Source organism: Pollicipes pollicipes, unplaced genomic scaffold, assembly GCF_011947565.3.
Source record: "Pollicipes pollicipes isolate AB1234 unplaced genomic scaffold, Ppol_2.1 Scaffold_3447;HRSCAF=4054_pilon_pilon_pilon, whole genome shotgun sequence".
Taxonomy (NCBI): Eukaryota; Metazoa; Arthropoda; class Thecostraca; order Pollicipedomorpha; family Pollicipedidae; genus Pollicipes; species Pollicipes pollicipes.
The window spans coordinates 18,551,494-18,572,493 of NW_023596297.1; the positions used below are offsets into that span (position 1 = coordinate 18,551,494).

The 21,000-nt window shown below is 59.7% G+C and overlaps 1 protein-coding gene across 1 annotated transcript in view; it reads right to left on the bottom strand.

Annotated features, from left to right (window-relative positions):
- LOC119092229 (uncharacterized) overlaps positions 1-21,000 on the bottom strand; it is a 163,245-nt gene that overhangs the window by 104,134 nt on the left and 38,111 nt on the right. The window contains exons 3-8 of the mRNA XM_037215203.1: positions 16,762-16,872; positions 15,909-16,046; positions 10,872-11,022; positions 7,579-7,722; positions 5,141-5,339; positions 20-515 (exon numbers count right to left, since the gene is read on the bottom strand). Of these exons, the coding sequence (XP_037071098.1) occupies positions 20-515; positions 5,141-5,339; positions 7,579-7,722; positions 10,872-11,022; positions 15,909-16,046; positions 16,762-16,872 (1,239 nt within the window). The remainder of the gene's footprint in view (positions 1-19; positions 516-5,140; positions 5,340-7,578; positions 7,723-10,871; positions 11,023-15,908; positions 16,047-16,761; positions 16,873-21,000) is intronic.

Sequence of the window (21,000 nt, forward strand, 5' to 3'; positions counted from 1 at the left end):
GCCATGCCATCACGGTCACGGTCATCCTCCCGGTCCCGGTCATAAGTCTCCGGGTCACGGTCATCCTCCCGGTCCCGGTCATAAGTCTCCGGGTCACGGTCACCCTCCCGGTCCCGGTCATAAGTCTCCGGGTCACGGTCACCCTCCCGGTCCCGGTCATAAGTCTCCGGGTCACGGTCATCCTCCCGGTCCCGGTCATAAGTCTCCGGGTCACGGTCATCCTCCCGGTCCCGGTCATAAGTCTCCGGGTCACGGTCATCCTCCCGGTCCCGGTCATAAGTCTCCGGGTCACGGTCATCCTCCCGGTCCCGGTCATAAGTCTCCGGGTCACGGTCATCCTCCCGGTCCCGGTCATAAGTCTCCGGGTCACGGTCATCCTCCCGGTCCCGGTCATAAGTCTCCGGGTCACGGTCATCCTCCCGGTCCCGGTCATAAGTCTCCGGGTCACGGTCATCCTCCCGGTCCCGGTCATAAGTCTCCGGGTCACGGTCATCCTCCCGGTCCCGGTCATAAGTCTCCGGGTCACGGTCATCCCCCGGTCCCGGTCATAAGTCTCCGGGTCACGGTCATCCTCCCGGTCCCGGTCATAAGTCTCCGGGTCACGGTCACCCTCCCGGTCCCGGTCATAAGTCTCCGGGTCACGGTCATCCTTCTCCGGGTCACGGTCATCCTCCCCGCCTAGAGCGCGGATCACACATCGCGCGGCCCGCCGCTGGAGCGGCCCCCGGCCGGTGCGGCGCCGGCGTCCGCACGGTGCCCCGGCCCGGCCCGGCCTGGCAACAGCCGGCGTCGGCGGGGGTGAGCGTGCCCGGCCGGCGCGTCGGTGCCGTCGGCGCCGACGCTGCCAGCGCGCCCGACCGGCGGCCGAGCGCGTGTAGCGCCGCGCCACCGGCGTTGGCACGGGCGCGGCGGCGCGGCGCGAGCCGGCGCCGGCCGAGCCCCCGCGCCCCGGCGCGCTCTGAGCCGCCGCCGAGCGGGCGGCGACGCCACGGCGGCGACGGAGGCACCGCCAGACGGCTGAATCGACCTGGGCGCCGTCCAGCCTCTGGCACACGCCATCCTACGGTGGCGGGTGCAGGCGCCGCCGCCGACGTTGTTTTTATGATGTCTGTATCGGCTGCCAAAGCCACATGACATGATGGTTGGACGAAGATAGCGACGCCATCGGGGCTATATTTAGGAAAGGTGTGAAAGAAACGGCGGTCTCGTCTCGACCGCGACACAGCGGTAGCGATGTGGCAGGTCCCCTCTGTTGCTGGCCGACTCCGGCTGTTGGGAGAGCACTGTCTCTCCGGAAATGGATCTAACAGATTTACGGCCGCGCCGGTGCCCGTCCTTGAGTGGCATTGACCCAGCCGGAAGTCACCAGCTGCGCCGTTGGCGCCGGCGCAGACAGGCCGGTGTGGTGGGCTTGCCTCCCAGCAAGCGCTCCTGAAATGCCACGCAGGCGTGCCAGGGTTGGCGGCGCAGCCCATTCTAGCGTGTGTCATGCCGTCTGACGACGTCGCCTCGGCGCGCCTAGGTCTGCACGGGCGGCTGGCGGAGCCGAGCGCTCGGCCGGCCGCCGCCGTCAGGCCGCTGCAGTGTGGGGGCTCCATCAGACGCAGATCGCGCCCGCCGCGTCGGCAGCTCGGCGGCCGCCGCTGGACACCGGCCTGCGCCTGACCGCGGAGCTGATTGTTCCGCGGCTGACAGATTGGTCGGCCTCCGATGCCGCGGCGGCCGGCCGCGAATGCCACCGCCCACGGGAGCGGCCTGTCGGCGAGTTATGACCGCTCAGGAGGCCTCGAAGGGCCGGCCGCGGCGTCTGGTCGAGACTTTATGGCCGGCTACGCCCGCGTCCGGGCTTTTGCGAGCCGCACTAATGTCGCCGCCGCCGCCGCCGCTGCCGCGCCACGGTACGTGCGCCGCGCGACGCCACGCCAAGCCACGCCTCGCCTGCGCCACGCCACGCCACGCCACGCTACGCCACGCCACGCGCGCCACGCCACGCCACGCCACGCCGCACCGCGCCGCGCCGCGCCGCCGTCCGGCTAGCCGGGAACAAGACCGATGTCGTGTTTTCCCTGGCGAGAGGAAAGAGACCCGCGGGCTTCTTTGGCGAAGAGTGGCTGGTTTTTGTCGGTCGGCTCGGCGCGAAAAGCCCTCATCCAAACAGCGTAATCGATTTGCTACGGGGAAAAAACGACACGAAAAACGATGTTGTGCTTAGCGCTTCGTCAGCACGGCGATAGGAGGAAATAGCGAGGTGTCACTCTGCGGCCAGAGAATTATGGGAGCCCTGTTTATTAGATATCGATCAGCGATTATTAATGGCGTTCATCCGGACGTGTCGAGCAAGGCGGAGTATTGCGTCACTAGAAAGGGATGAAAATGAGTTCAGAACTTGTAAGATCTTGAAATGCTACGCGCTATTTCCGAGATTAGGACAAAAGGTGATGCGGGTGAGGAAAACTTGCAATACATTTATTGTAATTATTGCGACATCAATGCATTAACGCAGTCACCGCGTCAATGAATCTTACTGGAAAGCTTTAAAATATTGTCGTAGTTTGGTAGGAGGAATGTTTGGTCTATTAAGCCCTCTGATCCCCTCCCTCCCCCCCCCCCCCCCCCTCCCGCATCCTTTCGCGTCCACCATCGTGACAACCGATGGGGAGACACGACGTTTGCCCGACCCCCCCCCGATCGGACGCTCCATTAGTGCATTCGCGGAGTCGCGGAGTCATCGCGGAGTCCTCCTCTCGGAGTCGCGACGTCACTGGTCAGCGGCAGCGGAGCCGCTGTCGACAGCAGCGGAGCTCGGTCACGGCGGCTCGAGCTTTGGCGGCGCGGCCCGACCCGAGAACAGCGGAGCGGCCCGACCCGGCTGTAGCGGAATCCGCTCACGGCGGCTCGAGCTCTGGCGGAGCGACCCGACCCGAGAACAGCGGAGCGGCTCAACCGGGCAGCAGCGGAGCCCGCTCACGGCGGCTCGAGCTCTGGCGGAGCGGCCGGCACTCGCCGAGCGGAGCAGTTGGGTCCCTAAAGTCCGGAGTCCCCGAGCGACGTCGGATGGTGGGGGCGCATGGGGGCGGATGTAGCATGCACGCCACGCGGGGGGACCGGCTTTCGCTACCCTGCTCCGGGGCAGACAGCAGAGACGGGCACAGGCGGGCAGCGCCGGCCGGGGCGGACAGACAGGTGCAGACACGTGCAGACTGCCGCGAGGGACGAACGCGGACGGTGTCAGTTGAGAAAGACAGACGCAGACGGCGACAGCTAAATCGCGCTGACGCGGGCGGAGCAGGAAGCTTTCCCTCGCGGAAGTTTACGCGCGACAAGGCAGCGCGCGCCGCCGCGATAGCACCAGCGGCGGTGGCGACGACGCCGGCAGGGGCAGCGACGACCGGCGGGGGCGGTATGCAAATGCGCCGGCACAGCCGTCTCCTCGGCTCGTGATTGGCGGAGCGGCAAGGCGTAATCGAATGCGACGGCGCTCTCGGGACGATTACGGCGCACCCGCCGCCTGCCGACGCGGAACTTGGCTCGTCGACAGGATGTCGGAATTGAAACAACACATGATGGATAGCCGGGGAGATGAGCGGTGTTCGGAGGGACACGGGCGGCGAGAAACTGGGCAGGTCGGACCTGGCAGAGGCCTGGGCTTCTGCCAGGGCAGCTGGTAGCTCGGATTAGGCCTGTCGTCCTCAGGCTGGGACCACCCAAGCTGGGGGTCGAAATAGCCGGGAGATGGATTAGTTGTGTCCAAACTTGAGACATCCGATCGGACTTGACGAACTGCTTGTGCAGGACATTCGAAGGCTTTCAGATGAAGTGCCGCCCCCGTGTTGCGTGTGCTAATGTTCTGTGCGGGTCCTCATCTACTCAGAGAGCGATTTCACCAGCAGTAATTTGTCCAAAGAGCGATTTCACTCATCCAGAGGGCGACGGCGATCCGTCATAAGAGGAAGGGAGCTCGGCATTGCGCCGCCATCCATCAGATGGACGTCTGAGAGCGATGCCGAGGTTCGGCTAACGAACGGTAATTGCCCCCTTCTCGCCGCGTGGCCAGACCAGCGCGCCATCGACGAGAGTGGCGCGGCTGACCGCGCGGCACCGGGCACCGCTAATGAGCTGTTTTGTCTGGCACCAGTCGATAATTAGCCGGCGCCCCTCCCCTCTCTCCCAGCAGCGGCTCCCTGCGTGCCCTATCAGAAGAATCTACGCGGAGGACCGGGTGCGGGATCGGCAATGGGGCTACACATCTGGTGTTTGGCTCTCAGGCCCGGCCAGCGAGACCCTGCTGAGACCGTTGGTGAGAATGAGACCCGACAGGGGACCAGGGCGGAAGCAGCGGCAGCGGTCCACGGTTTTGGGCCGTCCACGGGCGCACGTGCTCTGTCCCGGCAGATGTGCTGTCGGGCACGACCGGCGCTCAGGTCCAGAGGGTGGGCCTCCTCCGCATTGACCGAGCTGACTTTCCGGAGATCGATGCGGATTGTCCGGCTCATAAGTCCCGTTCATAACTCGGTTGACTCAGAGTGGGAGTAAATGAGGCGTGCCTCTGGCAACGCAGCGCGCTCGGCACGGCTGGCGGTTAATGACCCTCCAGACGTTCTCGGCGGGAGTTCGGCAGCGCAGGCTGGCGGTCATGCATGCGTCAATAAATGTTACCTGCCCAACCGCTCCGTCTGATTGGGATCTTCGACAGTGACCTCAGACGTGAAGCGTGGCGACACCAGTCTGCGCCGAACGCGATTAAACGTGGTGACACCAGTCTATGTCGAGCGTGGCAAAAACGTGGCGATGCCAGAACGCGGTAAAACGTGGCGACACCAGCTTATGTCGAGCGCGGTAAAAAGTGGCGACACCAGTCTGTGTCGAGCGCGATAAAACGTGGCGACACCAGTCTGTACCGAGCGCGCGGCAAAACGCGGCGACAGCTGTCTGTGCCGAGCGCGCGGTAACACGTGGTGACACCAGTCTGCGCTGAGCGCGGCAGAACGATTTCCAGTCACATAACATCGCACGACATCCGAGCCAGCAGGACCCCCTAGCCATCACGAACGCTGTCGGACGGTCTGCACGCGCGGAGGGCATCCCGCGAGAAATGACACGAGCCAATCGCCGCCCCACACGCGATATGACGCCGTCTGGCCGGCCAATGGGCGGCACCCACCTGGAACATGAAGTGTCGCGAGTTGCGCTGGCCCAGCCACAGCTGCAGGCGCTGGTCGCCTGGCAGCGCCGCGCCGGCCCAGCTGGCGTTGCGCTCCGCCAGGTGGATGACCCGCGAGTGCACGTGCCGGCAGTCGACGAACACGTCCAGCTGCTGGCCGGACACGGAGACGGCCAGCCTGCAGGAGCGCCGGTGGCGGTCAGGGCGCGGTCAGCCGGGCGCGGGCGACGGACGCGGTCACGGCCACGCTCGGCGTGCCCTTCCGTCGCGAGACCGGTCTGAGATCCGCGGGTGATCGCGGGTCTTCAGCTCCGTACCCCGGGCACAAACCCCGACAGGACCCCCATAGGCTCAGTCTAAACACGACAGGCTGCAGCGATCGGGACAGCCAGCTTCCAAACCTCGGTTGGTTTCGATTATAGCCCAGGGCAAGCGCATTATGAAGGGGTTTGTCAGTCGTGGTTACTCCTCACCACCCCATCAAAACAAACTGTCATGACTTCCCCGACTGAAAGGGTGGTATGACACGTTGGGTCGCGCCAAAACTGGATGATTCGGCTGAACTGTCTCTTCATATTGCACCTTTCGTCGCCAAAACTCGCAGTCAGGTCAATGGGACTGGCTTTAAATAAAGTAGCACACGGCAGGGTGGGGCGGCTGTGTGTGTCCAGTGATCATATCCCGGTCATATCGCAGCACACAGCAGGGCGGGGCGTCCGTTTGTGTCCAACGATCATATCCCGGTCATCCCGCAGGTTTGTTAGGCAGTGGGGCTGCGTATTGTGGCTTAAAAGCGGCGCAGCGTTCTTCTCAGGTGCGTGTCCAGTTATGGTCCGAAAGCTGCATTCGAATTCACCTGTGTTTGCTCTAAAATATTTTGATGCCAGATGGATTGTTAATTTCATGGTCTCTTCCAGACAATACCTGGATGCGCTCCCACATAACGCTTAACCACAAAGCGCAGGTTGGACGTTGATCTAATCGCTACAGGCCCCACAAGAAGCATTTGCCAGCACGACTTTCCCAAGAGGCGTTGCCGGTCACCACCAGCAGCCGGGCCGTGCGACCCGTGACGTCAGAGGGCCGGCGGAGTCTGGCCAGCGGCGCCGGTGACTGGGAGGCCCGTGAGACCAATACACAGAACCACACGAACACGCCACCAGATTGTCAGCCACGCGCCAATGGACGCCGCCCTGTGCCTCTGTGCGGCCACAGAGCGCGGCTCAACATGTGCGCGACGCGGACTATCCGTGCCGCACGAGGGAGACAAGCGCGAGCAATCGAGCGCCGGAGACCCGTCGACTTGCGGCGGCAGCGTTGCTACCGCTGGAACCGTTTTTGTTGACATGGGATTTTGGTACGAACAACACGGAGCGTAAAAGACTGTAGAGACTAACACTCGAACGGGAGGAAAGGGCATGCGACACACATGGCAGAGCTTCAGGAAACAAAAGCAACTTATGAAATGGGTCACGAGACCAGGGCTTAGATCCATAAAACAGAGCTGCCAAGCTGCTTACTGCATCATCATCATCACTGTAGGAGCATTCGCACCACAAAAGGTCTCACCGTTTGGGGTACGAATGTTAATGCAATGTTTCTTTTTCGTTTTATCTAGGCGGTATGTTCAGGAATAACTTAGCAGTAGCGGCAAAGCAAAAATTACACTTATGTGACTTTTGTCTTTCGGCACGTTCGTTTTGTTCTGTTTTTGTCGAAACCGTTTTGGCTAGCAATGACCATTTCACGGTTATGAGATGGAGGCGAGTGAATAATGGTGAGGCAAAAATACATGCACCTGGGGGCCCATCCGCCGAGATATTCACACACATCCCTTTATGGGGTATGTGCCCAGCGCTCGGATGAGGCCCCCACGAGGCAACACTTAAGCCAATTCATGGCTGGTGCACGTAGATTGCTCTAGATAAACAGGGTGACGCATGGAAACAGTATGAAGCGAGAATGAGGAGAGAAGGCCGGATGACTTCCGTGGTGCGCTTTAGTAGAGTGCAGGTTTATATATATATATATATATATATATATATATATATTTGGCATAAAACGAGACCAATTTGAGTGTTTCCAACCATGAAGCTATGCGAAATGCCCAACTCATATCAAATTTGCATTAAGTTGGTGGTGGGACCCTGGTCGCACATTATTTTCATCCAACCGAAAGAAGACTCGATACATATCGTAGCTGGGACGGAATCACACACGCACACGGACACACACACACACACACACACACACACACACACACACACACACACACACACACACACACACACACACACACACACACACACACACGCTATACAGCGGGCTGGGCCCACCAGCGCCCCCGAGGCCCGGCCGTCAGCTGACGGGCCAGCTGACTGCGGAGGGGGGGGGGGGAGGGGCGGGGCGGGGCGCACCTGTGCCAGCGGTCGTCGGCCAGCCTGTAGCTGAACGACTCCATGTGGACGTCAGGCTGGCCGGCCGGCTCGCCCTCCGAGCGCCGGCGCGTGTAGTGGAACCGGATCTCATCGGTGCGGCCCGACGACTGCACCTCCAGGAACCTGTCCGACAGAGGGGCTGGCGTCAGCGGCAGGGGCGGCAGCGGCGGCGGCGCAGCCCGCTGGGGGCGCGGGGGCCGGGGGCTAGTGCGCGCCGGCGGCCGGATACGGACGAGAGGTGACGTGGGTTAGACACGGGATAACATACCGCCACCGCGACCCCGCCCCGCGCACACCCACACAGAGCGGGGTCTGACTCGACAGCGGATATCCAGACCACCAATTGGTCGCCACTCCAGTCCTCTCCCCGCAGCCCCCTCCCTCCCCGCCATCCCCTGCGGTCCAATCTCCGGCGGAGTTGAGCGTGTTTCGGCTCGTTTAGGTGCGAGTCGAGTCAGGCGATCGGGCCCGCACCTGGTGCCCTGCCAATCAGCTGATGGGCTCTGTCTCCGGCCGGTGCCCTTGTCAGACGCAACGCCTCCGCACAGAGTCTGCCGGCACTGCAAGTGGCAGCGAGTGCTGGATCCGTCGGCTAATGAGGAGGGGTGTGACTGGGCGCAGCTGCTGTGATTAGACGCGTCACCGCTCGACTGGACAACGGTCCGAGATTTCGACAGAGATACTCGCTCTTCAAAACGGCGGAATTGAAGCGATTTGAAGCGATTTGGAAATACCCAGGCAAAGTATTTGTGATGACACTCGAATGCCTGGCATGGTGTTCCTATTTTGGCACACGGTGATGGATAACCGAGCCCTTTTGTCCATTTCGGGCGATTACATACCACCCAAATAATCCGATCGGCTTACCACTGACCCAGTCATTGTACGCTGCCCTTCATCTGCTTACATTATTCACTTGGTTTGCGGCAAAAGCATCCGAGCGTGAAAAGCAGTGTCCGACCCGCCCACAACACCGCCAGCTAATCCAAAAAGAGATGGACGCAAAGGTACACAGATAGACGTCGCGCGACGACAGCAGAGGCCGGCCGTGTCACGTGGTGCCGTCTTCTCAGCACTTGCCAGGCTGAACAAACCGCGGGCAGCGTGACCCAACCGAAACGTGAAGGATTTAAGAAGGGAACAGCTGCGGTTCAGTTTACTGGCCGGAGCTAAAAACGTCCGCACGCGCACCCGGCACAGGTGGTGGCGCATTTGTCTCGGGTCGAACATATGGCACCGCTGGCTGCAACACGTCAGCTGACTGACTCAGCGCTGCAGGACGGAGCGCAGGCTGACGCCGAGAGTCGGGTCAGCTCAGGTCAGGCACACACGAGGACGGAGCACACTCGGCCGCCGGTCACGGACGGCCCAAGGCGCCGCACAGGCTGACGCCGTGGTTCGGGTCAGCTCAGGTCAGGCACACACGAGGACGGAGCACACCTGGCCGCCGGTCACGGACGGCCCAACGCGCCACGAAGGCTGACGCCGCGGGTCGGGTCAGCTCAGGTCACGCACACACGCAGTTGGGGGACCGCCACCTACATGATGGCTGCCTTATATCGCGCAGGGACATCACGCGATCGACCCTTCCGTTGGATCATGAAGCAAACGCTCCAAACTGAGAGAAGGAACGCCGACTTTGTTATGGAGTAATATTTTTAATGGAGTGACCATTTTCCCAGCGCAGACATATTGCACGCCCCTGTCCAGTGAAGAAAAAGGTTTCCTTTCCGCACAGGCTTACAGACTGCTGCATCGTGGTCAAATGACTCAACCTCTCAGCTCACCCATCAAAAACCCGAGCAAAACAAAACGGGTCGTAACCGCCCCCAGTCAGTGGAGCGCTGTAAATGCAGTTGGCACGATTCCGGGTGGGCTCCCCTTCACGCCGCGAGAACCCCTCAACAAACACGACAGTTCGGCCCATAAATTACCGCCGATCGCTTTTTAACGTCGGCTTGATCGCCTGGCGTTTCAGGGCTCCATATGCCCTCCGGCGGAGAAGGCTGTTACGATGGGCGATGATAAACTCGGTGGACGCCGTTGTCAACAGAGGACACATCCCTACGACGAAGGGTGGTGGTCGGGCTCAGTGAATATGCATCACGCTGGCGTTTTATTTTCGCTCAGGAAACATCTATGATGGAAATTGTATAAGAAATGCTGGTCCTCGTCCATTGGTAGCACCGGTGGTGGAAATAAATACACGTGGGCTCCGAAATGGAAAGGGCCAGCTACTGAATGTTGTCTGGGGTGCTTGGTGGCTGGTGCCCCCACCTGTGCTGTGGGCTGAGCCGCCGTCCAGCATCGGTGGCAGTGAGCTCTGGTTGCCCGTGCATAGGACCGTATCGTGACCTGACCAAAACGAGCGACCCTCTGGGGCCCGCTAAAATTGCACGTCAGTGATACCATCCAATAATGGGCGCCCCAACGCCGCTTGTCGGAAACGCTCTGAGTCAAGAGGCCGCGTGACAGCGCCACACGCCCACGGCTCAGCCAGTACATGCTACGGACTCATTTGTCATTCGCAATGCACCATGAAAGACACGTAAATCAAGCGTCTGCGATGGTAAGCATGCGTGCAGCCTGCAAGCTTCGCCGGCCTTGAACGCGTCTGAATGTGCGTACCTGCGAGCATTGGTCGTTGATGGGGAACTTAACCCAGCGTGCCGTGCACCCCGGAATAACGGTCAGAATGGCGGTCAGGGACACGCGATCTCAAGTGTGGCGTGCGGGCGCATCCGGGGGCTGGATTAGGTACCGGCGGCGTCATCCGATGAAAATCCTTTATGGCTGAGGGCTCTGCTTTGAAACGAATACTTCCCTGATTGTTGTCTCCTTCCGCCCTCGCAAAAGGGGTCGGATAGTCGGAGTGGTGCGTAGATACGAGAGGTGACCGTAGTAGACAGATTTTATGCTGATTTGTTCGTCTAAAATGAGCGCATACTGGCGCGTGTATGCTACTGCTGTAAATACACATGTCAGGGAGGCAGGGTACTTACATTTGTAAGCTATTGTCGTTCAGAATGCATGCAGCCATCAAAGTAACACATCGGAGTCCACCTTTGGCATGTGGAACAAACAGCTTGCCTAGAAATTCGTTGTAAACCTCTGCAGTTAGCCTAATTGACCAAAACACCACCAGGAACATACTCGGCACATATCAGCGCCTGGCAACATCAGGCCCAGCGTAGACGTCGTCACCATCGCCAGGCGTCACCCCACCCGCCGCGAGCACGGCCTCGGCCCGTCCGCACGGAGCACAGTCTCACCTGTTGGCCTCGAAGGAGAAGGCGACGATAGTGCCGGCGTTCTGCGGCTGCTGGCGCACGTTGGCTAGCACGGTGAACTCGCTAGAGGTGGCCAGCAGCGCCAGCGACCGCTCCAGCACCGCGTCCGGCAGGCGCACCAGCCGCGTGTCACCTGCGGGCCACATGCGTCCGTCAGACATCGCTTAAAAAATATTTGGGTACGCCAGAGACTCACTTTCGCTACGAGGCTCATTCACATCACATCACATTGCGTTGCATCGCACAGCATTCACATTTACATTCACGTTGCGTGCATAAGCCGAAAAGCACCCGCCTGAGTCGAATTGCATAGCTCTTTGTATCGTCCTCCTGAGAGGACGTCTGGGGAACGCCCTGAGGGTGAGAGGACGTCTGGAGAGGTCCCTGAGGCTGCGCTCATAAGTGGAATGGAAGTGAGCTCTGGTCTGGGTCAGCCAGGGTCACTTCAGTTGGGGGGTGGGGGGGGGGGGTCAAGTGCCACTGCGGTCCGCTAGCCGCGTATTCACTGAGCGCTGAGCCCTGGCGCAACGGAGCGAGTGTGCTCGCTCCGGCGACAGTCGGCGTGCCTGGACACCGATGAGGACAGGGACGGAGACGGGGAGGGGAAGGTGAGATGGGAAAGGCAGAGATGGAGGTATGACTATAGACTAAGGCCGAGGAGTTTGCGGGAGGGATACAGGGGAATCAATGGAAACATGCTAGAGAAGAGGAAGAAAGAGACACCAAAACAGAAAGGAAAAAACATGAGAAGGGGAGAGAGATGAGAAGGAGAGGGAGGGAAGGAGGAAGGAGAGAGGAGAGGATTGAGAGGAAAGGGCAGACCAGGAAAGGGAAGGGAAGGGGAGGGGAGAGGAGAGAGAGAGAGAGAGAGAGAGAGAGAGAGAGAGAGAGAGAGAGAGAGAGAGAGAGAGAGAGAGAGGGTGAGAGAGAGAGAGGGAGAGAGAGAGAGACCAAGAGATAAGGTCCAAACACGTTTCCCACCAGCGATTTCAGCAGCACTAATGCGAACTACCCACACGCCACAACAAATCCCTGGCTTGTCGGCCCGCCACAGCGAGTCCAGCGTTCGAGACCTGTTTCTCGGCTGCCTCCGGTTGGCAGGCGACGGCGGGGTCAGCCGCACCCAGTCTGGCACCGGTCAGCCGCCGCTGGCCCGATCCTCAGGTCATCGTGGCCGAGAGGACGGCCACCCGACGGCAGCCAGGCCGCTAATTGATGCTGCCGCCTTTCATCAACGGGATCAATGCTGCCGTGCCAGCCCACTAATTAATTAGCGCGGTAAAAACGTGCTCCGTCGCCAGGACGACAGGAAAAGGGTGCGGCTGAGGGCCCGACTAAGCTCAGTTGACGCGAGGCTGAGGGTGCGAGCCCTCATTGGAATCACGTTTGCTGAGACCCATGCGATAACGTTTGGAAAGAGTGCAGATGATATGCATATATATATATATATATATATATATATATATATATATATATGTACATAAACATATATCTTGAAATAAGTCATCCAGTTCCCTATTGTGTGTAGGACTATAATCCACCACAATAAATACCAAGCTGCCTGTGCGCCACAGCTGACATGCGTTGTGTCATTGCTCTCTGTCAAAGAGGCGCAGGCATTGAACTATGCTAACTAATGCAATAAATCAAGCGTCAAGCCGCTTATTTCAAATGCATTCGCTGGGGCAGAGCAGTATACGTCTGAACGTTCCCTTGATAGAGGCATTCGAGCGTCAGCGCTCGTCGATCACTCAGGGGCGGCGGGGGCGGGGTGTCAGCGTTTCGTCCAAGCAGCGGGGGCGTACACATTCACGCGGTCGTAGCACGGCGAGCTAATCCAAGCCAGCGGACAGCGCGGTGGTCGGAACAGTGCCCGTGCGCGGCGGTATCCCCCACAGCTGAATGTCGGCACCGCGTCCAGCGGCTCGCGAGACGGGTCAATACCAAGGCCAGTCTTTAGGCGGCGACCGCCCAAAACAATACGGCGCCGCCTGCCCGAGCTGTATTGTCCTCGCCGGGCGCTGCCGCCTCACCGGCCGTTCGCCGGCGCTCCCGGCGCTCCCGGCCGAGGCGACGACTGCGCTCGACAGCATGGCGTCGCAAACAGTGCCCTCGCAAGGCGAAGCAGCCGCCGCGCGACGCTGGTCGCGGCTCTGGCCGGACCGCTGACTCCTGGTGCTGCAGCGGCGCGGAACACCACACCCGGGGCTGAGCCAGCTCCCATTACCGGTAGGCAGACGCTCCTAACGCAGCGCCGTGCCCCTAACGAAACAACGAGCTGGCCAGAACCGTTGCAAATGCGGCCGCTAGGTAGACAGTGCAACGCCCGGTCACTTGTCCGGCTAACCGCTGCAATCCTGGCACACCGCAAATGGCTGACGGTGGGGAAAGTTCCTGGCTGTAACTGCCGAGGTGAATGACAAAGTTTGACAATGGCGCATTGGCCGCTAATAAAACGCTCAGCGCTTGCAGGCCGGATGCCTTGGCGGTGCCGGCACCTTTCGCACGTGCGCCCGCCACGTGGCGTGGCGCCAGGACACGAGCGACCCTGACACCGACACCTGACGCCTCATAAATACTCTGAAATGCAGAGCATGTCCCGAAACGTATCATTCTAATGGAAATAGCCTCTCTGCTCGCATTGTTAACCGTGGTATGCTGCGCATAGTAGTTTCTCATGTTTTGCATTTATAAGTGCCTGTTCCTTCCGGTCAGCTGATTTTGTTGCCCTACATTGACAGGTAAGCTTTCGATCACACATTTGTGTTTTTATTTTCAAATTTATTTCACTCAGATTCCCCTGCCTGAGTTATGGCTAATCACAGGTAACTATATCTTCTCTCCTGGCGCCAAACACCGTTTCCGCCATTAGACCATCATGCATCGAGACGGGTGTGAAGAAGTAAACACGGGTATCTGTGCAGCCCGGAGATCCCCAGCTGCGTGAGCGCGCACTCCTGGAGCGGCTCCCCAGGCCCAGCTCCCCAGCTGCGTGAGCGCACACCCCTGGAGCGGCTCTCCAGGCTCCGCTGCCCAGTTCCATGAGCACACACCCCTTGAGCTACTCCCCAGGCGTAGCTCAAGCTCCCCAGCTCCCCAGCTCCCCAGCTCCCCAGCTCCATGAGCACACACCCCTGGAGCGGCTCCCTAGGCTCAGCTCCCCAGCTCCATGAGCACGCACCCCTTGAGCTACTCCCCAGGCCCAGCTCCCCAGCTCCATGAGCACACACCCCTGGAGCGGCTCCCTAGGCTCAGCTCCCCAGCTCCGTCCCCTTCTTCCTCCCCTCACCCCCCACCCGCTCCGTCGCGTGCACGCGTACAGTACGCCCTGTTTTATTGATGTCTCCTCCGGTTAATCAATCCGGCCGTAGTTATAGTAATTCTACAAACACAGCAGCGGCGGCGGCGGCGGCGGCGGCGGCGGCGGCAGGCTGGTGTCGCCACAGAGCCGTCGCAGGTGCTATACGGCTCCTCACGGCGGGACGGGGTCGAGCTAGGAGGGGGAGGGGGGAGGGGGGGGCGTGCATGGGGATGAATGGCCGCCAGTGTACCATGATCGCCTGCTGAATGATCTCAATAGATTTGAGGACGTGTGAGGGGCTTTGAACCCATTCAGTGCCTGATCCTCACACGTGACTGATCGCGTGGCGGACTGTGCCAAGTAAAGCTGTGCGTGCCATATTCCGTACGCAAAACGAACGCAACACGGAAGAGGCAAAGCGGTGGACATTTCGCTGCCTCGACAGCATGAATAAGGGGCCCCTTACGGAGATCATGGATCATAAGCAGCCCCGCACGCAAGCCAATCTATCTTCTGAATTTGCTAATCGGGGGCGTACCGAAGTCGTTCAGCACTGACGTTAAGTTTAAACGCAAACGTCATGCTTTCACCCCGCGGACCACGCGATCGGCATGTGTTACGGGGGTATTGGGCTGCATTCAGCGGCTTGTGAAATTCCTGACTATCAGCTAACCAGACGGATTTCCCGGCAAATGGCGAGTCCTTTGTTTCTGATGGTCCACATCAGTCACCGGATATGACGCGCCTGTCGCCGATAAGAACCAGGTAGCTCACGAGTCTGACCGCGCGGACTCGAGGAAAGGACTTAAGTGTTAGAACTTAAACACGGTCACGTCTTCGCAAGCAGGCCGAAGCAACGCTCGTGGACTATCCACTGAACTCTTGAAGTAGGTCTGACATGACCAGCACCCTGCATCTGTAGCTGACAAGGACAGCAGCCGCCAGGGTTCGTCGTCCGTGAGATCGAGCTCCGCGCCCGGGTCCGCCTGACGTCACCGACCCCGGTGTGAGACTGTGAGCTGGCCCCGCTCTATCGCAGCGGGGCTGGCGCTGATAGACGGTGACGGCGCACCGGTCACCTGCGCCGCGCGCGGTCGCCGCCCAATGTGAATGATTCACAGATAGAGCTCCCCCGATGTCGTCGATTGCCCCTCCCCGTCGCTGCCGCTCCTCCACGCCGCGTCACACTGCCGGCCACCGCCGCCTCTGACGGCTCCAGCGTCGCCGCCTCCACCGGTCCCAGCGCGGCCACTTCCACCCGTGGCAGCGCCCGCCTCCGCCCGCAGTAGCGCCCGCCTCCGCCGGCCCCCAGCGCCGCCTCCGCCGGCCCCAGCGCCGCCGTCTCCGTCGGCCCCCAGCGGCGCCGCCTCCGCCGGCCCCCAGCGCCGCCTCCGCCGGCCCCAGCGCCGCCGTCTCCGTCGGCCCCCAGCGGCGCCGCCTCCGTCGGCCCCCAGCGCCGCCGTCTCCGTCGGCCCCAGCGCCACCGCCTCCACCCGTAGCAGCGTCCGCCTCCACCCGCAGCAGCGCCCACCTTCGCCGGCCCGCAGCGCCGCCTCTGCGGGCCCCCAGCGCCGTCGCCTCCGCCCGCAGCAGCGCCCGCCTCTGCCGGCCTCCAGCGCCCGCCTCCGCCGGCCCCCAGCGGCGCCTCTGCCGGCCCCCAGCGCCGCCTCCGCCAGCCCCCAGCGCCGCCGCCTCCGCCCGCAGCGGCGCCGTCTCACCGGTCAGGTTCAGTGCCGGGGTGAAGCTGTGCAGGCCGGAGATGGTGGTCACGCCGGGGTAGGTGGTGTTGAAGAGCTGCAGGCCGTCGATCAGGTCCACCTGGATCCGTGTCTCTGGGCTGACTCCACCGCCCACCACTGCAACCGGAGAGACGACTCTGTCAGTACGTCGCAGCGACCCGACAGACGGGTCGGCGGGGCGCACACCTCAGAGAACGTCGCAGCTATCGGAGGATGGGCCACCAGACGGACGGCACTCTTTGGACAGCGGCATATTATCTCCAGATTGCTGCGGCGAGGAAATCTACGGCTTAGCTGTGTTTGAAATGGTCGAATATATAGGCGGTATCAGTGGCGGTCCTTCCAAATAACTGGCACTTTGGCGGTGTCATAATTCCTGATATGGGCGTTGCGGGCCGTCCGACCATTTAAATGGCGATCAGACGGGTCTGAGCCCAACGGTGAATGGTATGGGTGATCATGTCGTCAAATGCACCCGCACCATATCCAAATAATCGCATCTAAACCATATTGAAAAGCCCCTGCAACCGTAAATTTCATAGTCAAACTTGCTTCTAGTGTAACCACACCACATGCGGTATCTTACAATGTAACTGAGTATGCATAACAGTTATAACAACCACCCGTATGGAAAGCAGTGGCTGACAAACGTATTGTCCTGTGCCAAACATGTTAAACCCGCAGTTTTGTACAAGATGCGTGGAGGGTGACAGCACCAGAGCCAATTTTCACTTATGTAACCAGACGATTTTTCCTCGACAGCTAATGACCCCGGACTTTTCCAGCCGTTGTTTTGGCGCCGTCTCAGGAGCCTGCGTGGCCAGGTGCGTACCGTCGTGTGGCGGGCAGCAGGCTGCCTCGGTGCGCTCGGCCTCGCCGGAGCAGGCGGCGGTGGCGGCAGCCGGACATCGGCACAGATGCCCCGCCACCACGGCCACCACGGCTAGCAGCACGGCGAACACCACGCACAGCAGCACGGCCGTGCGCGCCGCCGCCGCCCGCCGCGCGCGCATGGGCCGGCGCCGGCGGGCACAGCGGGGACCAGCGGCGCACGGGCACCGGGACACGGCGCCGGAGCACGGGACACCGAGACCGGGACCGGTAGCGGGACCGGTCGGCGACAGCGGCGGCGGCGCGGCGAGAACTGGCCCGCTGGGCCGTGACACGACGCGACCCGCGGCTATCGCGCCACTTTGCTTTTACTCAGATCACCGGCGCCGTTTGTTTTAGCGGTCGCTATCAGACGGTGATTGCGCGTTTCCGCTCTAGTTGCCGCCGCGGTGGTGCGGTGTTTGCTCGCCGGGTGGGGGAGGGGGCACGTGCTGCTAATGGAGTCAAGACGGAGTCCGACTGAGTGGCAGGTAAACAGGAGGATCGGACCAGCCGGTGCGATGTCTGGGAAACGGGAGAGCTTCTTCCGAGACGCGAGGCGATAACCGGAGAACAATCCACCGCCGCGCGATTGCGGAGTCAAAGGCGACAGTTGTCAAGAAAGGTCAATCGATCGGCGCCCTGTCGTGTGAGTGGTGACTTATGTCACAGCTGTGATTTTTATCGGCAATGTTTGGGGAGTCATGTTCCTGTCAGGGACGTCATTCTGACACTTGTCGGACAGACAAAGCCCGCGCAAAAGGCGTCACTGCGGCGAACATCGGGGGCCCGGCTTCAGCGCAGCGAAAGCAACCCGGAAGCAAAACAGCCTGGGTGAACCGTTAGAAAGTGACAACCAGTTACGCGTCGCAGATAGTGCTGGAATCTTCGTCTAATGGAAAGCAAACAAATCGGAGCTTTTTGCTGATAGTCTCCTGTCATCTCAACGCAGTGAAAAAGTGCAAGCCTGCTCTGAATATGAGTGCACTACATGCACTGCATTGTCACTTAAGGTAGACGCATCGGAAGGCACGTGTTTTTATTGACGCAGCGGAACTTTATAGACAGTAGCAGGCAGTGTATAAATTCGATGGAATGGGATAAAAGTGACCTATAAGAGGTATGACAGTCAGAAAACCGCTAACACAGTAGTATTCGTTCTTATTTACAATTGATGTGCTTCATCTTTCATGCTTATGTTTGATGTGTTATGGGCGTTAGTCGTGTTCACAAATGGATATTGAATGATAGATTTTTTTTTTTTTTTTGCTAGAGAAATCGTGCGCACACATTCAGGATTCTAGGGAACTAAATAAGTTATAGCAAGAAATGTTATGTGACCACATTTACTGCTGTAACGCCAGCAAGTTATTATCAATAACAGATGTTGTGTAATATGTTCCCCATACATTAAGAAAATGTTAGGACTGCTTGGGAAGAACAATAATTACATAAATGCACGAATTTTGTCGTAATTGCAATGTGATCACATTTCACTCAGTGAACCTTATGACAATGAATTTTACGGATCGATCAGAACATTAAAATAAAGTGTCACACCAAAGACCAATGAATGGGATCGAATCCGAGTCGATGCTTTTCGAAAATACATGTCAGCCTTAAGGTTGGCCTTCTGTCCAGGCGGACGACAAATCCGAAAGATCGATATCGCAGGCGCGCCTATCGTTAATGGACACGTGTTTTCACCCGCAGTCTCATGTGAACCATCACTCCAATAGCCGACATAGGCCGTCTGAATCTATCTGTCTGTCGCAGGTCCGCCCTCGTCCCATTGTCAGGACAGCAGGCGGAGGGGCAGGAGCATACTCCACGCCTCACCAGCGCGCCCTGTGAACGGGCTGAGTGTGGTCACCCACGTGGCGCCCGCTCCGCACTGCCCTTGTCTCCAGCAGCGGTGAAAGGAGCCGACTCGGCTGCCATTGGGGCCCGCTGGTGGCGGCAGCCTCTCCAGTGTGTGGGGCCTGGCTGTCTGTGACGCGCCTCGCCCAGGGCTGACCGACGGCCGCACGTCACTGCCATTGAGTGCCACGCGAGGACTGAACGGTGACGTCATCCGCGTGGGCTGACGTCATCGCGCCACGGACGCGTGTCCGGTGTACAATGGGAGGCGGTCCTCGTGACGTTTGTAAACAGCGACTATTTCGAGGTGCCGGCCGTCGGGCGGGCACCTAATGAGCAAGCCGACATTGAAATGTGTGGGAAGCGCGCGCGCCCCGCCCCGCTCCGGTCAAACACTGGCCTTGGATGGATGGCAGTGCAGAGGTCGCTGACACCGAGTACAGCGCCGACATCGACCGGCCCACCCGTGACCGAAACAAACCGACTGTTGACGTGAAACACGCGGCAACCGACACCCAGCCACTGCGCCCCACCCATCGGAGGCGGCGGCGCGTCTGTGCTGAGTGACCGAACCAGCGCGCGGCGGCGGCGGCGTCGGATAGACCGGATCCCATGGTGGGGACCAGGGGCTGTCTGGCTTGGGTCTGGTATCGTCATAGCGGTTCTGAGTCTGGAACTAGCGTGAGCCGAGTAGATCGGCATATTGAAAAATAGGTATTTCCCTGATTTTTGTCCTGTAACCTGACGTTAGCCATAAATGGAGTGTCATGTATCAATGAAACACCGGATTAAGTATCTGCGTGTGGAAGCGTGAACTTTTCATAACATAGCTGTATCTGAAGGTGGGTACTTTCATACTTCCCATAGCGCAAGGCATTCGCGCTCGCAACTTACAGCATCGCCTACACTAAGTTGGGCATGTGCCTTGATCGCAAATAGATTAAGGTTCCAAAGAAACATTCCACAAAATTGGGAAAATGTTTTGGATCTCAAAGGATCCTTCAACAGAATTACAGAAAAGATCAGTGATCGATTAGACCGTTTCTGGCGCATTTTGAGGCATTTTCCGAAACTTTGCCTCTGAGAGCACCCGAACAGTCATCACAATAATTCAAGGACACATGCAACCACAAACGCATCTGGCAAGCGAGCAGAAACACCATGGTTGGAATTTTCAGTTGGTTTATTAGGATGCGCTCATCTAATATGCCATCTAATGAACTCATCTAATGGACAGATGAGTAATCCAAGTTTGACAGTTTGCGGTTGAGAATGGCATGTTAAATTAAGCTTGCATGTAGATTACCATCCTGAGGAGCCGCGGTAACCGCGCCACCAAATACCGACAGACGACTCTGCAATTAACGGATGACGTGGCAGCATTTAGAATAATCATTTGGCGGAATAATTTGGCAGAAATTAGAAAAAGATCCTGGATTCCAGCATACTGTCCAAAGAACCCAAAGTGGATCCTGGATCTGGACAGTGTGTGATTCAGGTCTCAAAGGACCAATCCTAGAATTTACCCCTGGGGTCTAGACACACGTCTGCGCCAGGTCGCGCCGGTCGTCGCCGCCCGGTCCTCCTGCCATGCGCTCCCCTCCCTTAATTCCGCCAATTTCAGTTAGTGGGCTGCGTAACATCGGTGAAACCCCTCGCGCCTCACATGACTTACCCCATTTCACGGCCCGTTTGCCCCACGGAAACCCTTCTGACGCGCACCCTCTAATCGCTGGGTAACATGAGCCAGCAGACAGGGTAAATAGAAAACTCGGACTCCCTCCGGCCCACAATTTCCGCGGCTAAACGGTCCGCCGTGTGTGCACAGCCTCCACGTGGACAGCCGTTCAGCGCCGGGCGGCAAAAACGCCGCATCTGCCGGTCAGAAGGCGGGCCGAGACGCGTGCGGCGCGTCATTAGCTCGGCGGCGTCAGCTGTCCATGAGCCGAGTCCGCGCAGGAGTCAGTGAAGGCTCGAGCGGGAGCCTCCGCCCGGTGCTGCTGCAGCTCTGCCCGCGCAGGTGACGGGGTCGGACACCAGCCGGCCGCCTGTAATTGGGCCGGCTCGGCTGCAGGTGCGTCTGACATCACGCTGTCCACTTCGCGGCGTTTCAGAGATGTCAGGTCTGACGGCTGTGCGGCCGAAGCCAGGTGCTGGAGCTGGAGCTGGAGCTGGAGCTGGAATGGGAGCTGATCGCTGGGTGTGGGGTACGGCCGAAGCCTGGCGCTGGAGCTGGAGCTGGAACTATACTGGAGCTGGCGCTGAAGCTGGAGCTGGAAATGGAGCTGGGGTTGGGGCCAGATTGGAATAGGAGCTGACCGCCGTGTCCGCGGCCCGGCCG